Raw genomic sequence first — 16,706 nt, 5'->3', positions numbered from 1 at the left:
GCCTGCAATCATAGATTTAATACAAACTAGCATACGCCCGCGACTTCGTTCGCGTAGAATTTAGTTTTCCACAAATTCCTCGAGAACCATGGATTTTTTCGGGATAAAAAGTAGCCTATGTGTTAATTCAGGCTATAATATATCTTACTACCAAATTTCAGCTAATTCGGTTCAGTAGTCGAGGCGTGACAGAGTAACAAACATTCATATCATCAAAATCATCAGTTTTCGCAAATCCATGGATTTTTTCGGGATAAAAAGTAGCCTATGTGTCAATCCAGAGTAAAATCTATTTCCATTCCAAATTTCAGCCCAATCGCTTCAGTAGTAATCGCTTCAGTAGTACTTTCGCGTTTATAATATTAGTAGGAAGTAGGATAGATGTCGTCGGATTCGTAAGCCGTTTTATGTGCTCCGAAATCGGGGCACTTCACGTATTGTTACTACTATCGTTACGCTTGCGTGCGGCCGACCAGGGAAATTAGCTTAGCTCTTACGCTCACATAGTCAGAAGTGGCTTACATTTGGAGTGAAAAGTTGTTAGGTTTTGCGGGTCTATATGTTATTAGTCTAAGCCAGCATTGCTCTTCTACTACATCTTTGCAAACATTTTAGTGTCTAAGTCTAACGCAAAACAGACAAGCTGTATCCAAGCGAAAATCCAAAACGTTATTAAAACAACACTTTATAAAGTGGTACTTAAAAAGCATTTAAATTTTAGAAATATAAAAAAAAAATATTTTATCTTTCATAAACTGAACTTTTTTATGAAAGTTTTTTACAATTTTATGATTTAAAGTTAATCGTTTTATCGCATTAGGTTCACGATATTTTTTTTTGCAATCCTCTTGCTTCTGTTTTTCGGTAGATCCAGTAGGTATAGTCACTTATTAAGAAAAATACTTTGATTAGTAAACCATCAAGATCTCAGTGATCTATTGGCGATGAGTAACCACAAAATTAACAAGGACAGTCTAACGTTTTTTTTTTTACTTCAGCTTTACGCTGCTGACTCTAAACTTGATCGTGAGTATTTAGCGTTATTGTTTAACTATAGCTTAGCAAGTTCGTTGATGATACTCCCATGATATGCAGGCGACGGGGGGAAATATTGCGTGGGTGTGTAATCGTGCGTGCGGGGAAGTGAGGTGTATCAGTCGTGGGTTATTCATTCATCGCTACACGGCCCCCCGGCCTGCGCGGATTTACGGGAGTGTTACGAAAGTAAGCTATAGTCTTAATCTCATTTAAAGGCATTAGATACGAATTACAATTATTATTATTTATTGTTGGATTATTTCACAAATTCCACTCAAGAGTAAAGTCCGCACTATCAAGAATTTTACCTGCGTTTCTTAACAAAGGATTTTTTGTGTTAAGCTGAGTGCTCTGCGTCTAAGCCTCACCCGATATGTTTTTGTTTCAAATCGCAGGTATAACATTTGTATTTATTGTTACCTACAAGTTATAGCCGATAATATAAGTAAGCTTTTAAAATAAAGACTGAATGTTCACTTTCCAAGAGCATTAACATCTTTTTCAATACTTTAACCTCAATCTGTATAATATGTATTACTCCTAATAGAAATGATGTTCCTATTTTATACCTACCCTAACAGATGCCCTGCGGTTTCACCTTCGTAGTTCACGTTCCCGTGGGAATACGGAGATAAAACAGCCAACTCGCAAATAACGTGGCTTTCCATTGGTAAATTTTAAAATCGTTTCGGTTAGATCCCTACAATACCTATTTATAAAATTAGTATAGACGTTTGAATAATAATAATTTATATACAGCATTCAGTAAACTTACAGCGATGTGACATCGCTTTAACTTTACTGAATTTAGTGACATTTTATTTTTGACATCTCATAGAGATAAAGTTTAAATTCTAATAAAACATCTAACAAGCGAATATTACGACGAGTATAAAATAACGGAATCACACCCCTGATGTTATTTCCACATAATACATATATCTGTGGGATTGACATCCTATTATCATAGACAATCCTATAAATATTTTAAACAGTAAAGTTTTATAAGGATGTATGGATGTTTGTTACTTTTTCAAAATAATAATAAATGGATTTGGCTAAAATTGGGAAAGGAAATAGATAACACCCTAGTTGGACTAGGACTAGGACATATCCTATTTTTTATCACGCAAAAGATCCATTCTTCCCGGGGATATGTGAATAACTGAATTACACGCGGACAAAGCCTTGAGAGTCCTCGCAAGTTACTTATTTAACGAATTGTGATTTCTATTTGCAGGCGAGATTTTCAGTATTAACATGATTAAGTATTTTATTTTATCTGAAACGTTTTCCGGAACGTAAAGTGTGACCTAAGGGCAAACCATTAGTTACTACAGTATAATATCCATTCGCCAAAACTTAGTCACCTCGAATGCCGAGGCACGGGCCTTGAGAAAGTGGGTAGCCCGAATTAGCGCATTCGCCATAATAACATGCTCTCGTTCAAACAATTTGCGTTTCATATGTACCTACATATATACAAGTAACAGAGAACAGAGGTATATATAACCAACGTATGTGTACCTATTTTACTCGCTGATAATGCAACTTTTGCATGATAAAAGGATTTTTGGAGTTTACTCCTTAAGAATCGATTTTTCATATATAGCCCCCGAGTGACAGCGTTACGTTTTTGTGCGCAACATATTCTGCGCACCTTTATCCGAGTGCTGTTTCCCGCTGCTCTTCGGTTGCGCACCTTTCACTTTTCAGGCGTTAGTATTGAGACGTACATAGTGCATGCTGTGGGGCAACATACACTTATTTAGACAGTCGATCTGAGAGAGTAAACTCCATTCGTGTGTCGGAGCTGACACACTTTTTTTTAAATTAGTAGGATGTCCACTAAGTCATGTAGACTAATAACTGGACCAGCGAGACAGTGTCTTACAAAGATCGTAGGGGAATATAAATATTTGGGATATATTACCTTATATCCCACTATTTTACTTAGTATACTCGTAGAACAAGGTCATAAGTGAACATATTTTTATATCAATTTTATCGTATAGGTTTGATCATATTTGTATGTAGATATACGGCTTTATTATTTGGCCGTGTCGCCTCCCACGTGTTACCGCAACGAATTTCAAATGTCAGTGGGTATTGTTGGAGATAACATGATTTTGTATGTCTGTCTGTCTTTTCAATTTACAATGCAACCAGTTTCTTATAATATTAATGGCAAGTTCAGATTATATAATTAACTTTATTATGACAATCGTACAAATAGTTACGGTATTGTAAATTGAGTGATCCTCATATCAAACAATGGACGTCCACTGCAGGGAAATAGGCCTTTTGTAGGGACTTCCAAACATCACGATACCGAGCCACCTTCCAGCGAATCTCTGCTGCCCTGAAATTGAGTGATACGCCTTAACAAACAATATAAATTCAAGTTTCTGCATACGAAACTGGGTTAGGACGTTGACGAGGCAGCGATCGGACGGGGTTATGTAAACACCACGTCGCCACATCTTACACCTACACTTTCTTACGTATAATATTATGTATGAGACTATATGTCCAAAATATGTCATCCCGTTCAAATTACGCATCTAGGGAGTTCTAGACAAAGCTTTAAGTTCTATAAGAAGTTATAACTTACTTTAAAATAGTTCTGTTAGGGCTAGGGTAGGGGAAGGCGGGAAAGAATCTGTCACCCACCGGAGATAAGTCCTCGAGTTGATAACGCTTTCAGTGTTCCCGAAGCTATCTCAATAACACAAAAGGAGAGCTCGATTTACGAGTTCCGCTGGCTGGGTTGCGGTAGTTTACGAAATGTTCCCGTGGCTCAGTCATCAGGCGATCAGTCGGAATACCGTGGGGTTTTAGTCGGGGCGAGAAGGTATCCTTGAGGATTTCCCTACGTTAAAAAAAGGGGTATGCGGGGAGGATAGGTATATGGTTGTGTTAGTACATTATAAATATACCACACATACACCATATATACTGTACGCATATTAGTTATACCACAGGAAAGTACAGAGTAGTATGGAAAAAGCCACGTCCACTACAGTACCATTTTTGCGATAAAAAGTTACCAGTTAAATGGTTCAATTTATCTGTATACAAAAAAATCATTAAAGACAATTCTGTACAGCCTGACTTACTTTCGCATTTATAATATCCAAATGCATTTAAATTATAACTCGTTTACCTCTGAGACTCGTGCTGGTTGTAGCCGCGTTTATTTTGACTAAAACCCGACATCTGTTTTTGGGCTTATTGTGTGGGAGGTTGAAATCCGGTGTCCGGTCGACCCAGATGACATGGCCGATAGTATTGATGTGTATGTGTCGCGGTCGCTGCCTCCGCGCTATGTGGCCCAGGTGAAACAACGTGACAGATATTAAATCTATGCCAATACTATAACCCGTGCGCATTAACTTGACACCTGGCTACCAAACACATCAACACAAATAACAACAACCCAAGTGTCTATTTAATCCGTATGAGCTGTAACTGCCTCGTTGAGCCTGTGTGGCTTGTGACGAACTTCTGACTTCGAGCCCTGTGTCCGGATAAGATGTAAAGCATAGACAATGTTCAGTGCAATTTACTGTCCGTATTTGGGAAACATATCCGTGATAGCCCGATTCGGAGGGCGTAGGCTGGAACCGGGTCCGGGGCATGCTTTGCAACTTTTCAGTTTCATTTAGCTAAACTGCATTGGAGGCGCCTTCTATTCCCGCCTTGCCACAAAAAACATAAATGTATGTATAAGGCCTTGCCCTGTAGTTAGCCGTCAAAATAGGCACGATAATGATATTGTCATGCCAAGATGTTCAAGATCCACTTATATTCTACATCGGCTGCTACCGAAAATTTCCTGGAACTCAAAAAAAGCCGAAAAATCATTGGACCTACTATATAAAGTCCGCGGTACCGTTAGCATGAAATTTTGTTTTTCACAAATTGAATCGTACTTAAGTACCCTTTCCCAAGCGCCGGGGAGGTCAGAAATCCTTTGTAATTCACGAGCAGGACAAATAGGACGCTTTTAGGATTCTGTGGAGTTGTGTAAGGCTTTTTGTCGCAATGTTTAGAAGTCGAGTGTAGAGGCGATCAGTCAACTCGCTGCGTTGGCCCGACGCCCTACGACTGGTTTTGTCTTATGTCCACTCACTGATACCGCAGATTACCGCGCGTACAGTTGAGAACAGATACGCTGGTTTCACAGTAACGCTGTCCACTCGCGCTTGTGGCAATCGCATCTTGTAACTGCTGAGATAATTGCCTCGTTGGTCCAGTAGTGAGCCAATGTGATTTCGAATCTCGAGGTCCTGGGTTCGAATCCTGGGCGGGCTTTGAGGTACTGAGTCTTCTTTCTTCTAAGTCAGTTATTTGCAGCTAGGTAAGTTGGTGGCGTTATATCCCCATTTTATACTTTTAATCTGGCCCTGTCACAAAATCTATTCTAAGTGGACGTCTACTGAATAAAAACTAATTCTCTGTCAAATTTCGTCTTTATTATTCAAGCGGTTTTCGATATTTCGTGATGAGTAATTACAAAAGTGAGGAATATTCTACAAAATTGATGTTTCATTACTACTTACAAATAAAATAATTGAAACGATATTAATAAAACAAATTTTAAAGGCTAAAAATTTTCACACATCGAGTGTCATTGAGAAAACTGAACTGTACGGTAGCTAAACTGTGGCCGCATTCTGTGGCGTTGGAACCAGTTTTGATCCACTAACATTTTGTTACTGCGTTGCTACAGTACGGCCTTTCACTACAAACCGTCACTGCTAGCGTGAGGCTCCGAGTATGGTTCGCTTTGACCACATAACCATCACTGGACTAAAGTAAAGTTTACAACCAGCTGGTTAACTTTGTTTTATTAGCCACCTTACATTATTAACATTAAATCAACAATATGATTAATAGTGAATACGAATTCACGTATTTTCATTCATTCAGAATCACTAAAAATTGCTATTTGGTAATTTTCGTGTATTTCTACTCTAAGTTATAGAATAGAAAAGCAGGTATACTAAGCAGCCTGAAAGTTACACCATGCTTTTTTTCTGACATTTTTACATTTTCCTCGGCCTATTTTATTAGCGATGTACCCAGGCTCCAGTATTTAGCTTTGCGTTAACCCTTTGAAAAATACCGATTAAGATCAAATTTCCAGAATCTCTAGTGAAGAGTTGAGAGAATGTCAAAAGTTACGTCTTTGAAAAGAAGGAATCTGGAACCTCGAAAACCCGCTTCCTTTTGCATTCGCTTTGAAACCCTCCGATGCGAACACGGTCCGAACTTCATAATTAGACCTTACTTAAATTTGGTTGTCACAGTATCTCATTCTATTGCATGTTTACTTAAAAAAGAAGAAAAACTCCTTCTTCTTCATATATGTAATAAAAACACACCCAGTATCTAAGTTTTAGAGATAAGAATCCGCTAGATCCTAGTTTCAAATCTTACGAGTAACTGACATTGTTAATTTATTAGACACTAAAAACTGTTTAGGTAAATATATTTTGTATAATTAACATACTAGTGAGATTACTAAGCAAGTCTTAGGTAGGTACATTAAATAATTTAAAACCAACAAGATATTAATATTATGAATAATAGTTTTAATATAGTAGTTATACATAATCAAGCATTAAGAAAGAGCTTTTTGATCGAGTTTAAAGTGTTTTTTGAATGATCGAACAACGCTGACATAACTATTTGATGAAAATTTTAGAACAATCGATCAGAGCCGATTTGCCAGCGATTTGCAATACAAAAGTTTGTGTGTGTAAGTGTGTATGTTTGTTTTACTTTTTCATGCAGCAACTACTGAAAACATTGGAGTTTGAGGTATTTAATCCTTGGATTAACAAATAAGCTACTTTTTATCCCGGAAAATCCGCGGGAATAATCAATAAATGATATTTTTAACTGCGCAATTACAGACATTACACCAATCCAATATCCATGACTCTGTTTTTCAGATACTACAGTTTTTGCAGTGCCTTAGTTCACAGGATGTTCGTAATAGCTTTGTATATTATTTTCAGTGTATGACAACATTATCCTATGTCCGTCAGTTTCCTATGCCTCAGGCTAATTCAATATCTTTGACATATTATACGAAATTGAGATTCTATGTGAAAATGTCATCCGGTGCTTACTGGTGGATATCACACAGTAGGTGAATGGCATTTTGTCAATTGATTTGACATTTATTTTAGTAGGTTGATAATAAAGATCAAAATAGAGAATACGCCAGCTGGTTTATGTATAAAAATCACCAGGATGACTATCAGATTGGAGAACAGGAACCAGGGTGTGATTTTATACTGACTCTTACACTATAATTTCAACGGACTTTTAATAATTTTGAATAGGAATGCTAATAGTTGCGAACGGTGAGTGTCATCAATGAAATTTGTAAGAATTATTAGCATATCTAGTTATACTCATTAATACCTGACTCTGGTCGATTATTCCGTTTTATGGACGATTCTAGAAGATATTAAGTATGCTAATGAATAGTATTAGAAATGGCGATAAACACAATCTAGATAGATTTTTAATTTTATTTATTTATTGGCAACGTGCAAAATATTTTAAAATAATTGTGTGGAACTATTAGCTTAACATGCTCTCCGAGGTATGGTGGTGAAACTACGTAGTATGGTGGTGAAGAGTAGCGGTAGATAGAGGTAGGGGTAGGGTAGGGTAGGGAAGAAGCGTATATAATTCTAAGAGAAGCTTGACCGGGTCCGCTAGTACAAAAAAAAGGCTCAAAATTTCAAAGCACGTTTCTTAACTAAAGTCTTATTGATCTTTAGTAGATTTACCACTGGATCAAGGCAGTTAGTTAATAAACATATACATATATAATAAGTAAAGTATATAGATAGATATATATGTATATTGAATCGTACGCATCAAATAGAGACGAGTCAGGTGCGTTACCGGTTACCACTACGATTTCGTCATTTCGACATTCGATACTTAACATCGAACTATTCGGGTCAAAAAACTCTTGTGACTTACGGAATAGCGCATCTCATTTTGTATCAGATTTTTTAAGTGGACGGTAACAGCTATGTGTTAATTGCGGTAACTTCGAAGTTAACACTGAAATTTGGTTGTTTTAAGAATGTAGTTTTGACAGCTCGTAATCCAACGCGCTGTGTAAGTTTCTGATAGGAGACCCAGTGATGGTAAAAGTGTCGAAGTGTCATGATGGTAAAATTCGAATAGATTTGATAGCTATTAGATTCTGAAGTACCTACAGATGATACGAAGACTATATGTATAATTTATATAAAATTTTTATAAAATATATCGTTGCGGATAAAAACTATAGATTTAAAAGACTATTATTTCGGGGTATTCTACTCTTCTATTATTCGGAATATTTTCATTATTTCAGCTTGCCGAAATCGGTTCAGAATAGCATTTCTTACTTTGGAATTATTTTCTTTAAAATGTGTCCTGAAGTTAGTTTTTTTATGGTTCGGGTAGGGTTGATCAAAGAGTTATATTAGGTATAGTCAAGGATCCGTGGAACAACAGCCATAATGTCCTACTAATTGCGTGGTACATTATCTCGTTCCGACGCTCAGAAATGTTTGTTACCTGGTAACCCAGTTAGCTACCAGAAACAAGAATTTTCGAAACAAAAAATCAATTGCAAAAATGTTTCACGGATCCTGGGATAGTAGGTATATTTAACTGTCTTACATTTCTTCATATTTATATGCATTGCTAGCGGGCCCAGTCAAGCTTCGCCTCGACAGTTACGCAAGCAACCAATCGCAAGAAAACTATCGGTGACCAAAATTTCTAGCCGCTTATAATATAAGAAGAAGATGTCAATCTCATGCCTAAATCCATAGGATGCTTTTCACATAGTAATACATAAGATTATTTAGAACTATTGCAGGAAAACTACGCATGTTTGCTATAAATTATTTTTATTACCTGTATAAGGAAAACTGGTAGGCGGCGTCACATGTGTATAAGCACAAAGGTACATATAAGTTGTACCTAAGGCTCGAATTGCCAATCAGGCATTGGTATTTATTGCTACAGATTACATACTCATTAGTTATTGGTCTTATTCGGTCAAGGTAGATAGGTTTTATTAATAATATTTTTTACAACAATTCTATAATATGAAGGCACCTAAATATGGTTAACTGCCTTGTATGGTTGTGTGGTTAGCGGGTGGTTTCGAATCACGAGCTCCTGGGTTGAAGTCCTGGGAACAATACATCCCACACTTCATTTATGCAAAACTTTAAACGTAAACGTTTTAAGTTGTGAAAGCACGCAACGGAAGCTCTAGAAAGGAATAGTTTTCCCCATTTTCATTATATAAGCCGTGACCTCTGCCTCTGATTCCGGAGAGCGTGGGTTCGAATCCGGTGTGGGGCATGCGCCTCCAACTTTTCAGTTGTGTGCATTTTAAGAAATTAAATATCATGTGTCTCAAACGGTGAAATAAAAACATCGTGAGGAAACATGCATACTAGATAATTTTCTCAATTTTCTGTGTGTGTGAAGTCTGCCAATCCACAGTGAGCCGAATATGAGTTGATAATGATCAATGATGATTTTCATTAAAGCTTCTCTGGTATTAATCGTAACGTGATGTAGGTGGAATGGCGACCCCGCACCGAAAAGCACAATGTTGGTTGGCACAAGGGAACCGCTGGATGCAGCTCGAGACCGTTTTGTTTCTAGGTACATGCAGTTGATCTACGGCTTTTAATGATGATGTAGCCGTCATTGATAAACATACCATCCAAAAATGTATTTTTTCAATTAGAACCAGATGGCCTAAGTAAGGAAAAGAATAGCCAAACAGTACGAAACAGTACGAATTGTTTTACTGAGGCATAGGTTTGTCGTAACTTTAATTTTAAGTTTTCTTCTTTAATTATTACGTATTCAAGAAGTGTTGGTAAAGTGATCCTAATTGAAAAAAAAAACAATTTCGACTTTGTGACTTAGGTATTTAAACTTCAAGCTTTAGCTTCTATAATTTCACCGGTTATAACTCTTCCAACTGGAATACAGAAATGCTGATTGGCGGCAGAAACTAGCATGGAGGTAGTTACCCAATTTATTTTTATAACGCCACATATAACATGAATAAGTTATAAATTTTATTTTCAACCGTCCACTCAAACAGTGGAGCAATAAAAAAGCCCTGCAAAATGTGGCATAACCTTGAAAAAGCCCGTCAGCATATTGCCCCATTGGCATAGGACCAAAAAGTATGCAGCATGATTTTGAGTTTGGACCCAGTTCCTGAGCTCAGTCAATAGTAGCTCCACAACCGTTGACACTAAATTGAGAGGTTCCGTACAAAATATGTAAATTATTTGATAAATGTATTTCATGCCATCGTTCGACTAACGACTTATTTTGTCATTAATATCATTTTAATGATCGTGTAAGTGTAGTCAAAAAAATAGAGCAATTGCTACGCCTTGGGGAAAATTATACAGTTATAAATAACATAAAAAATAACATGAAAAACTTTTACTTATATTAGTTACACAATATTCATTGTAGAAGCTTAAAGTTTTACTTTTTACGAATAATTCATTATGTTGTTTGGAATTAAATTTAAATATTTGTGTAATATTTATGAAATAAAAAATACATTATTATAATTAACCTCATAAGCAATTAAATATATAGCATTTAATAAATAAATGCTTTCGCACACGCTTATAAAAACTGTCGAATCTTTGATGGCCAAACGTTATGTGTTGTTATTGCATGACACCTATTATATCTACTAATGTGTGAAACTAGTTTTTTGATGTTGGTATTTGTGTAAGTAAATGTCCAGTTCATGTTTTCGTGCAATGCAGACTTAATCTACCTACCTGTCTATTAGTGCGAGCATACATGTCTGTTTGTTCTAACTAATCTCTAGAACGACAGCACAAACTTTAATGGAAATAAGGAAAATAGAGAAGGTTATTGAGCAACATTTAGGCTACTAAATGATAAAACTGAATTTTACGCTGACATATCTCTATATAGTCCCAAAGTAAGTGGCCATATTATAGACTTTAACTTATACGTTTATGTATAATACTTAAATTAACTTCTTTTTTTTTTAATTATTTTACAAGTTAGCCCTTCACTACAATCTCACCTGATGGCAAGTGATGATGCAGTCTAAGATGGAAGCGGGCTAACTTGTTAGGATTAGGATGAAATCCACACCCCTTTTCGGTTTCTACACGACATCGTACCGGAACGCTAAATCGCTTGGCGGTACATCTTTGTCAGTATGGTGATAACTAGCCACGTTACCACCCTACCGACAAAGTAAAAAACGGTTACTTATGTACTGTATAAACACAGACTCTAGAAAACACCTTTACACAAATATTTCCCTTATGTGGGATTCGAACCCACGACCGTGGATGCAGACATTAGGGTCACCAGTTACTACGCCATGAGGCCGTTGAAATTTTGAGACTTGAAACACTAACAGTTTTTGTTCATATCAAAGTATACGTGAGCAATGAAATAAAACAATGGAGCTTTCAAAGTTTAAACAATAAATGTATTGGCATCAAATAACCACTTGTATATGGAATAAGTCTCGAGTTTAGGGGCGTTAAATAAATGTAATTTGATTTTTACGAAGTCCCGTAATAATATGCCTTTTGTTTAGACGAAATATATTTTAATGGACTTGATAATTCATAGAAAGGAGCTAATCACAATACAGGAATTGAAGGTAACACGTACTAAATTCAAAATTCATTTATTTCAAGTAGGCTCAGTTTAGAAGCACTTTTGATACGTCAGTTGACAATTTGTAAAGATTCTATCACCGGTTCGGAAGGCAGGTTCTGCTGAGGAGAAACCGACAAGAAACTCAACACAGTTGCTCTTTTAAAAAAATTTAAAAACAACATTATAATTTACAATTGATGACAACATTACAATTTCTTATAGTTTTACTTCCTGTGTGAAGGTGGAAGCTGATCCAACGGCCTCCAAGCATCTTTATCATTAAGGAACTCGTCAATAGTGTACTAACCTCGACTAAGTAAATTTTTTTAACACATTGGTTAAAGCTATGCATTGGCAGGTCCATCACAGTCTTGGGGATCTTGTAACAGAAGAGTACACTACTATAATGCCACGTTATTTGAGAGTGTTATAGGCTATATTTTATCCCCGTTTTCTCTCGGGCACAGAAACTACATAAGCGAAACCGTTGGGCATCGGCTAGTAGTGAATAAGTAGAAAGCATAGATACAGCTTTAATTTAAAGTCTATTAAAGTATTATTTCGACGTTCAGGAGTCCGTATTAAGTTGTAGAAAGCTGTACAAAGGGAGCCTCGCAATTGTCTTTACTAACAATGTGGGAGGGTTATTGTTCGGACACGTTTGAGCCCCTATGCCTTACGTATGGGTACAAAAAAAATAAAAAGGAAGATTCTGAGGGTAGCACAAAGAACCGGACCGTTTTTGAAGAGTTTATCGCATATGTGATGTGTGTTTTTCTCATTTAAATACTCGTAGATCTTTGTGATATAAGTTGGCCCGTAATGTCAGCCACTCTCTCATCAAGTAATCTCACGTGCCTGCAGCACTAACGGCTTGACAGCCAATAAAACTGATCGTGTGTTGGTCGCGATGTGCATGACATCATGCCGATTGCGATTTATTACTTATTTTTATTTTTTCTATAGATATAGGTACAAGTTTTTTTTTTTATTTATAAAAAATACTACGTTTACGCTTTTGCATTTAAAAAAAAAACAATTTTTTTTTCAATTAGGTTTAGTTTATAAGGACTTTTGAAACCTCAAGTTATGTCATAATTTAATTTAATGGAGGTAATTATAACTTACTTAAAGTTACATTGTAATTTGAATTTTAATGTATAATCGATTGCGGATTGCTAAACTAATCGGCTTTAATAATTAAAAATGTCTTAGTAGTTGGGCATACGCCGACAAAATTAAATTATTGTCAATCTCTTTCTTTGGAAGTCAGTAGAGAAGTAACAATGAAGCTATAAACCCATATTAACAAACCGTTTCCTAATCTCTCGATTACAGTAAACATTGCTTATCTCAGGTGAACAAACGTGAAGCAGTTAAAGTATGTTTGTAGGTAGTTATGGTGCTATGAAATGTATGATATACAAAATGAATTTGATTACCAGTTTATTTTAATATATAGTATAGTAATCTGAGAGCCGTGATAGCGCAGTGGAGTGACCACTGCCTTATATTCGGAAGGCGTTCGATTCCGGTCTGGGGAATGCACCTCCAATTTTTAGTTATGTGAATTTAAAAAATTAAATATCACGTGTCTCAAACGGTGAAGGAAAAACATCATGAGGAAACCTGCATACCTGAGAATTTTTTTAACTGTCAATTCTCGTGGGCATTTGGGCCAGCGTGGTGGACTTATTAGCCTTACCTCTCTCATTCAGAGATGAGACTCGTGCTCAACAGGGAGCCGAAAATGGGTTGCTAATGATGAAAGGACCAGCCAGCCTATTCGCTTACTTTGACGTATGTTAGAGGAGATATACAAAATTTACCAAATTGGTAATTCGTATTCACTAAAACAATAAACCGTATTAGAAACGACCTTCACCCATCTGTTTAATGTATGAAAAGTGTTTTACATCAAACTTAGTACGTTAAAAAATATATTGTGAGTAACTTGCCTCAGAAATATATGTCTAAACTCTCAATAATGGTTAATAGTAATATAACAATAGTTAATAATGGTTAATAATATACTTCTCATCAAAAAAGTCGAAACAACCCGCCTGAACGACTTCAGCCCGCCCAAACAGTTCGCAGGTATTGTTCGGGTGGACTGAATCGATTTTTTTGATGAGAAATATAGTTTGGCCAGGAAATTTTTAGGTAACCTATTCGCAATATATTTTTTAATATACTAAAATTTGATATAAAAACTGTTCATCAAAGGTGAAGTTCGTTTCTAATAGGGATCTTCTACTATATCTTGATATAAATATTATGAACTTTAACCGGAAGTAAGCAAATTCCATTCAGCATTGCCGCCTCAAATGATTTATATCGCCGGTAGTCTTTTAGAGTTAGTAGGCATATAAGATAGGAAGGCAACGAAGCTTTCGTCATCACTATGTGGGACTTGTCGCTTTATACGTTACTGAGCAATAAGTTTAGTAAGTGTGAAAGACTTAGGGCCGGTTTATATGAAGACACGCAGCATAGCGATGCCTTTGACACTCACAAATAACGTAGCTTTCTAATGGTAAAAGAATTTTAGAATCTCTTAGTAATATTAGTATATACTAGCAGAACCCCGCAGTTTCCACCAGTGTAGTTCCCATTCCCATGGGAATATAGGGATAAATATAATCAATTCTACTCCTTGATAACACAAATTTCCATTGGTGAAGGATTTTTTCAAATCATTGAAATAGTTTCAGAGCCAATTCAATACAAACAAAAAATGAAGGAAATCTTTCTTCTTTATAATATTAGTAAATGATTAATAAAATTTTATTATTTTATAATTATATAATAGGTAAAGTAAAAGTACCAGTATTTATTTTTTAATTTTAACTATCCTAACGATGTTACCCCTAAATCTATACATAATATTACAAAGCTGAAGAGTTTGTTTGTTTGCTTGAACGCGCTAATCTCAGAAACTACTTGTGGTATTTGAAAAGTTCTTTCAGTGTTACATAGCCCATTTATCGAGGAAGGTTAAAGGTTATATAATATTATCAACGAATTCCCACAGTGGGAACCACGCGGATGAAACCGCGCTGAGTCAGCTAGTATCTTATTATCGGCACACTAATCCGCGTCAGAGTCAATTATAGCAACTTTGTTGCTGTAGGAAGTAACACGAAATTGTTTACGTTGAAACAATTTGTATACAGAATCTGCGGCTACTCTTAGGGATCCTTCCTTGAACTGATTAGGTAAGTCGAGTAATATCCTACTTGAAGTTCATACATTGCCGCATGCGATGAATCCTTATCAAAGTCGGAAGGTTTGATATATAATGTACCTACAACAAAACGATTAAGACATCTCAACTAATATTTTAAACTAGTAAGTCATAATAAAATGGTGCAGCAGAAGAAACAATTACTGAGCACACTCCGCGAAATATACCATTATAAAAATACTAATAAGTACTGCGAAAGTATGTCTGTCTGACCCTTGGCTCAACTGATTTAACTATTTAAGAAGATTGATAAATGGGGCCTTAGATAAGAAGATGGACGGCGTTTAATCCCGGAAAAATCCACGGTTCATTCGAGATTAGTAAAATCATTATCATATCACGCGAATAGAGTTGCAACGAACGTTGTTCTCTCGAATACTCAATTGCTGAAAGAGCCGGTTATCTAAATCAATAAGACTACTAACTACAGTTCGTTTTATGTAGGATGGTGCGTGTGACAATTCGTTTCACTTTTGAAAGTTTGCCGCCATTCACGATAATAGTACGTATTATGAACATCATACATGCGACTGTCACCGTACCCGTGCTATCTGAAAATACTTTGGACAGCCCTCTCTGGAGGGTTAGTGCATACCTGCGCTAGAAGGGCACATATTTTAGATTGTGTGTTATAAGTAAGATATTAGTTTAAGGTTTTACTCACACATGTTTATGTACTCACACTAACCCTTTACAGATTAGGATTTTATTACTAAAACTGCACGTAAACATTTCTAAAATACCTAAATGGTATTTTTATTGATAACCAAATATACTACGAGTCGCCACCGCATCTATATCCAGTATCTAGTATATCTAACAGAGTTACGAGTAAGACGTTTATTGTTCAGTTGCTCAGTCATTAGAAAACGCCTGAACGGGTATTGACGCAGTTTATAATAAAGATAGATTATTATATCCTGGATGATTACATTTATAGCGTTTGCCCCATTAATTGCAAAATAAATGTTTAGGCGATTCATTTAGGAAACAAATATACATACATACAACATACGCGCCAAATACAACCGTTCTTCGGTTAAATATACAGGCATTGTTTTCACGGATCAATCAGACAAACAGACTGACAATCCAAAAATGTTTGAAATAAATTCTTTGTATTTTAGTATCGTATAAATATTTCTCATTAATGTGGGAAACACAGACATACACTTAAATTTTATTTATTTTTATTTATAAGTATGGATAACAAGTTACATTTAAAAATTTGTAAAAAACATACATTTTACTTTAAATTCTCAATACTTATTTACAAAACAATGACTATTATAAACAAATAAGTATTCATAATTCAACAGGCGGGAATCGAATTCTACACCTCGTAGAGTTGAGGTTTATCTCGGGCGTCTGCTAATACATAATAAAGCAACGCTCACGTAAAAAACAACAGCGTGGGCCCACTCATGACACAAAAGCCAAAGTTCTTACTTTTCCCCTTGACGAACTCGGAGTGTTTATGCCGGGCAGGCACTACGTGGTGAACGCGGTGTCCCCGCGCCGCGCCCACCCCGCCGAGGCCCAGGCACAGGCACAGACACCAAAACAAGGCACGGGGCAACATTGCCACATCACTCGCGAGGCCACAACCACAACCGACCGCGGCTAGCTTCCATCGTGCACTGCCCGCCAGGTATCACGGGCTCCGTTGCGCGGGCGCAGCCAC

The 16,706-nt window shown here is 36.3% G+C and overlaps 1 protein-coding gene across 2 annotated transcripts in view; it reads right to left on the bottom strand.

Annotated features, from left to right (window-relative positions):
- LOC112045731 (epidermal growth factor receptor) overlaps window positions 1-16,706 on the bottom strand; it is a 176,565-nt gene that overhangs the window by 13,085 nt on the left and 146,774 nt on the right. Inside the window, exon 1 of one of the 2 annotated variants that reach the window (XM_024082033.2) lies at window positions 16,472-16,684. The exons of the other annotated variant lie outside the window; for it this stretch is intronic. Within the exon in view, the coding sequence (XP_023937801.1) occupies window positions 16,472-16,604 (133 nt within the window). The 5' untranslated portion in view covers window positions 16,605-16,684. Of the gene's footprint in view, window positions 1-16,471; window positions 16,685-16,706 lie in introns of those variants that run through there. 2 annotated transcript variants of the gene reach the window in all.

The sequence above is a fragment of the Bicyclus anynana genome, chromosome Z, assembly GCF_947172395.1.
Source record: "Bicyclus anynana chromosome Z, ilBicAnyn1.1, whole genome shotgun sequence".
NCBI lineage: Eukaryota > Metazoa > Arthropoda > Insecta > Lepidoptera > Nymphalidae > Bicyclus > Bicyclus anynana.
The sequence above is the reverse complement of the archived record's forward strand: the minus strand, read 5'-3'. Positions and strand labels throughout refer to the sequence as shown.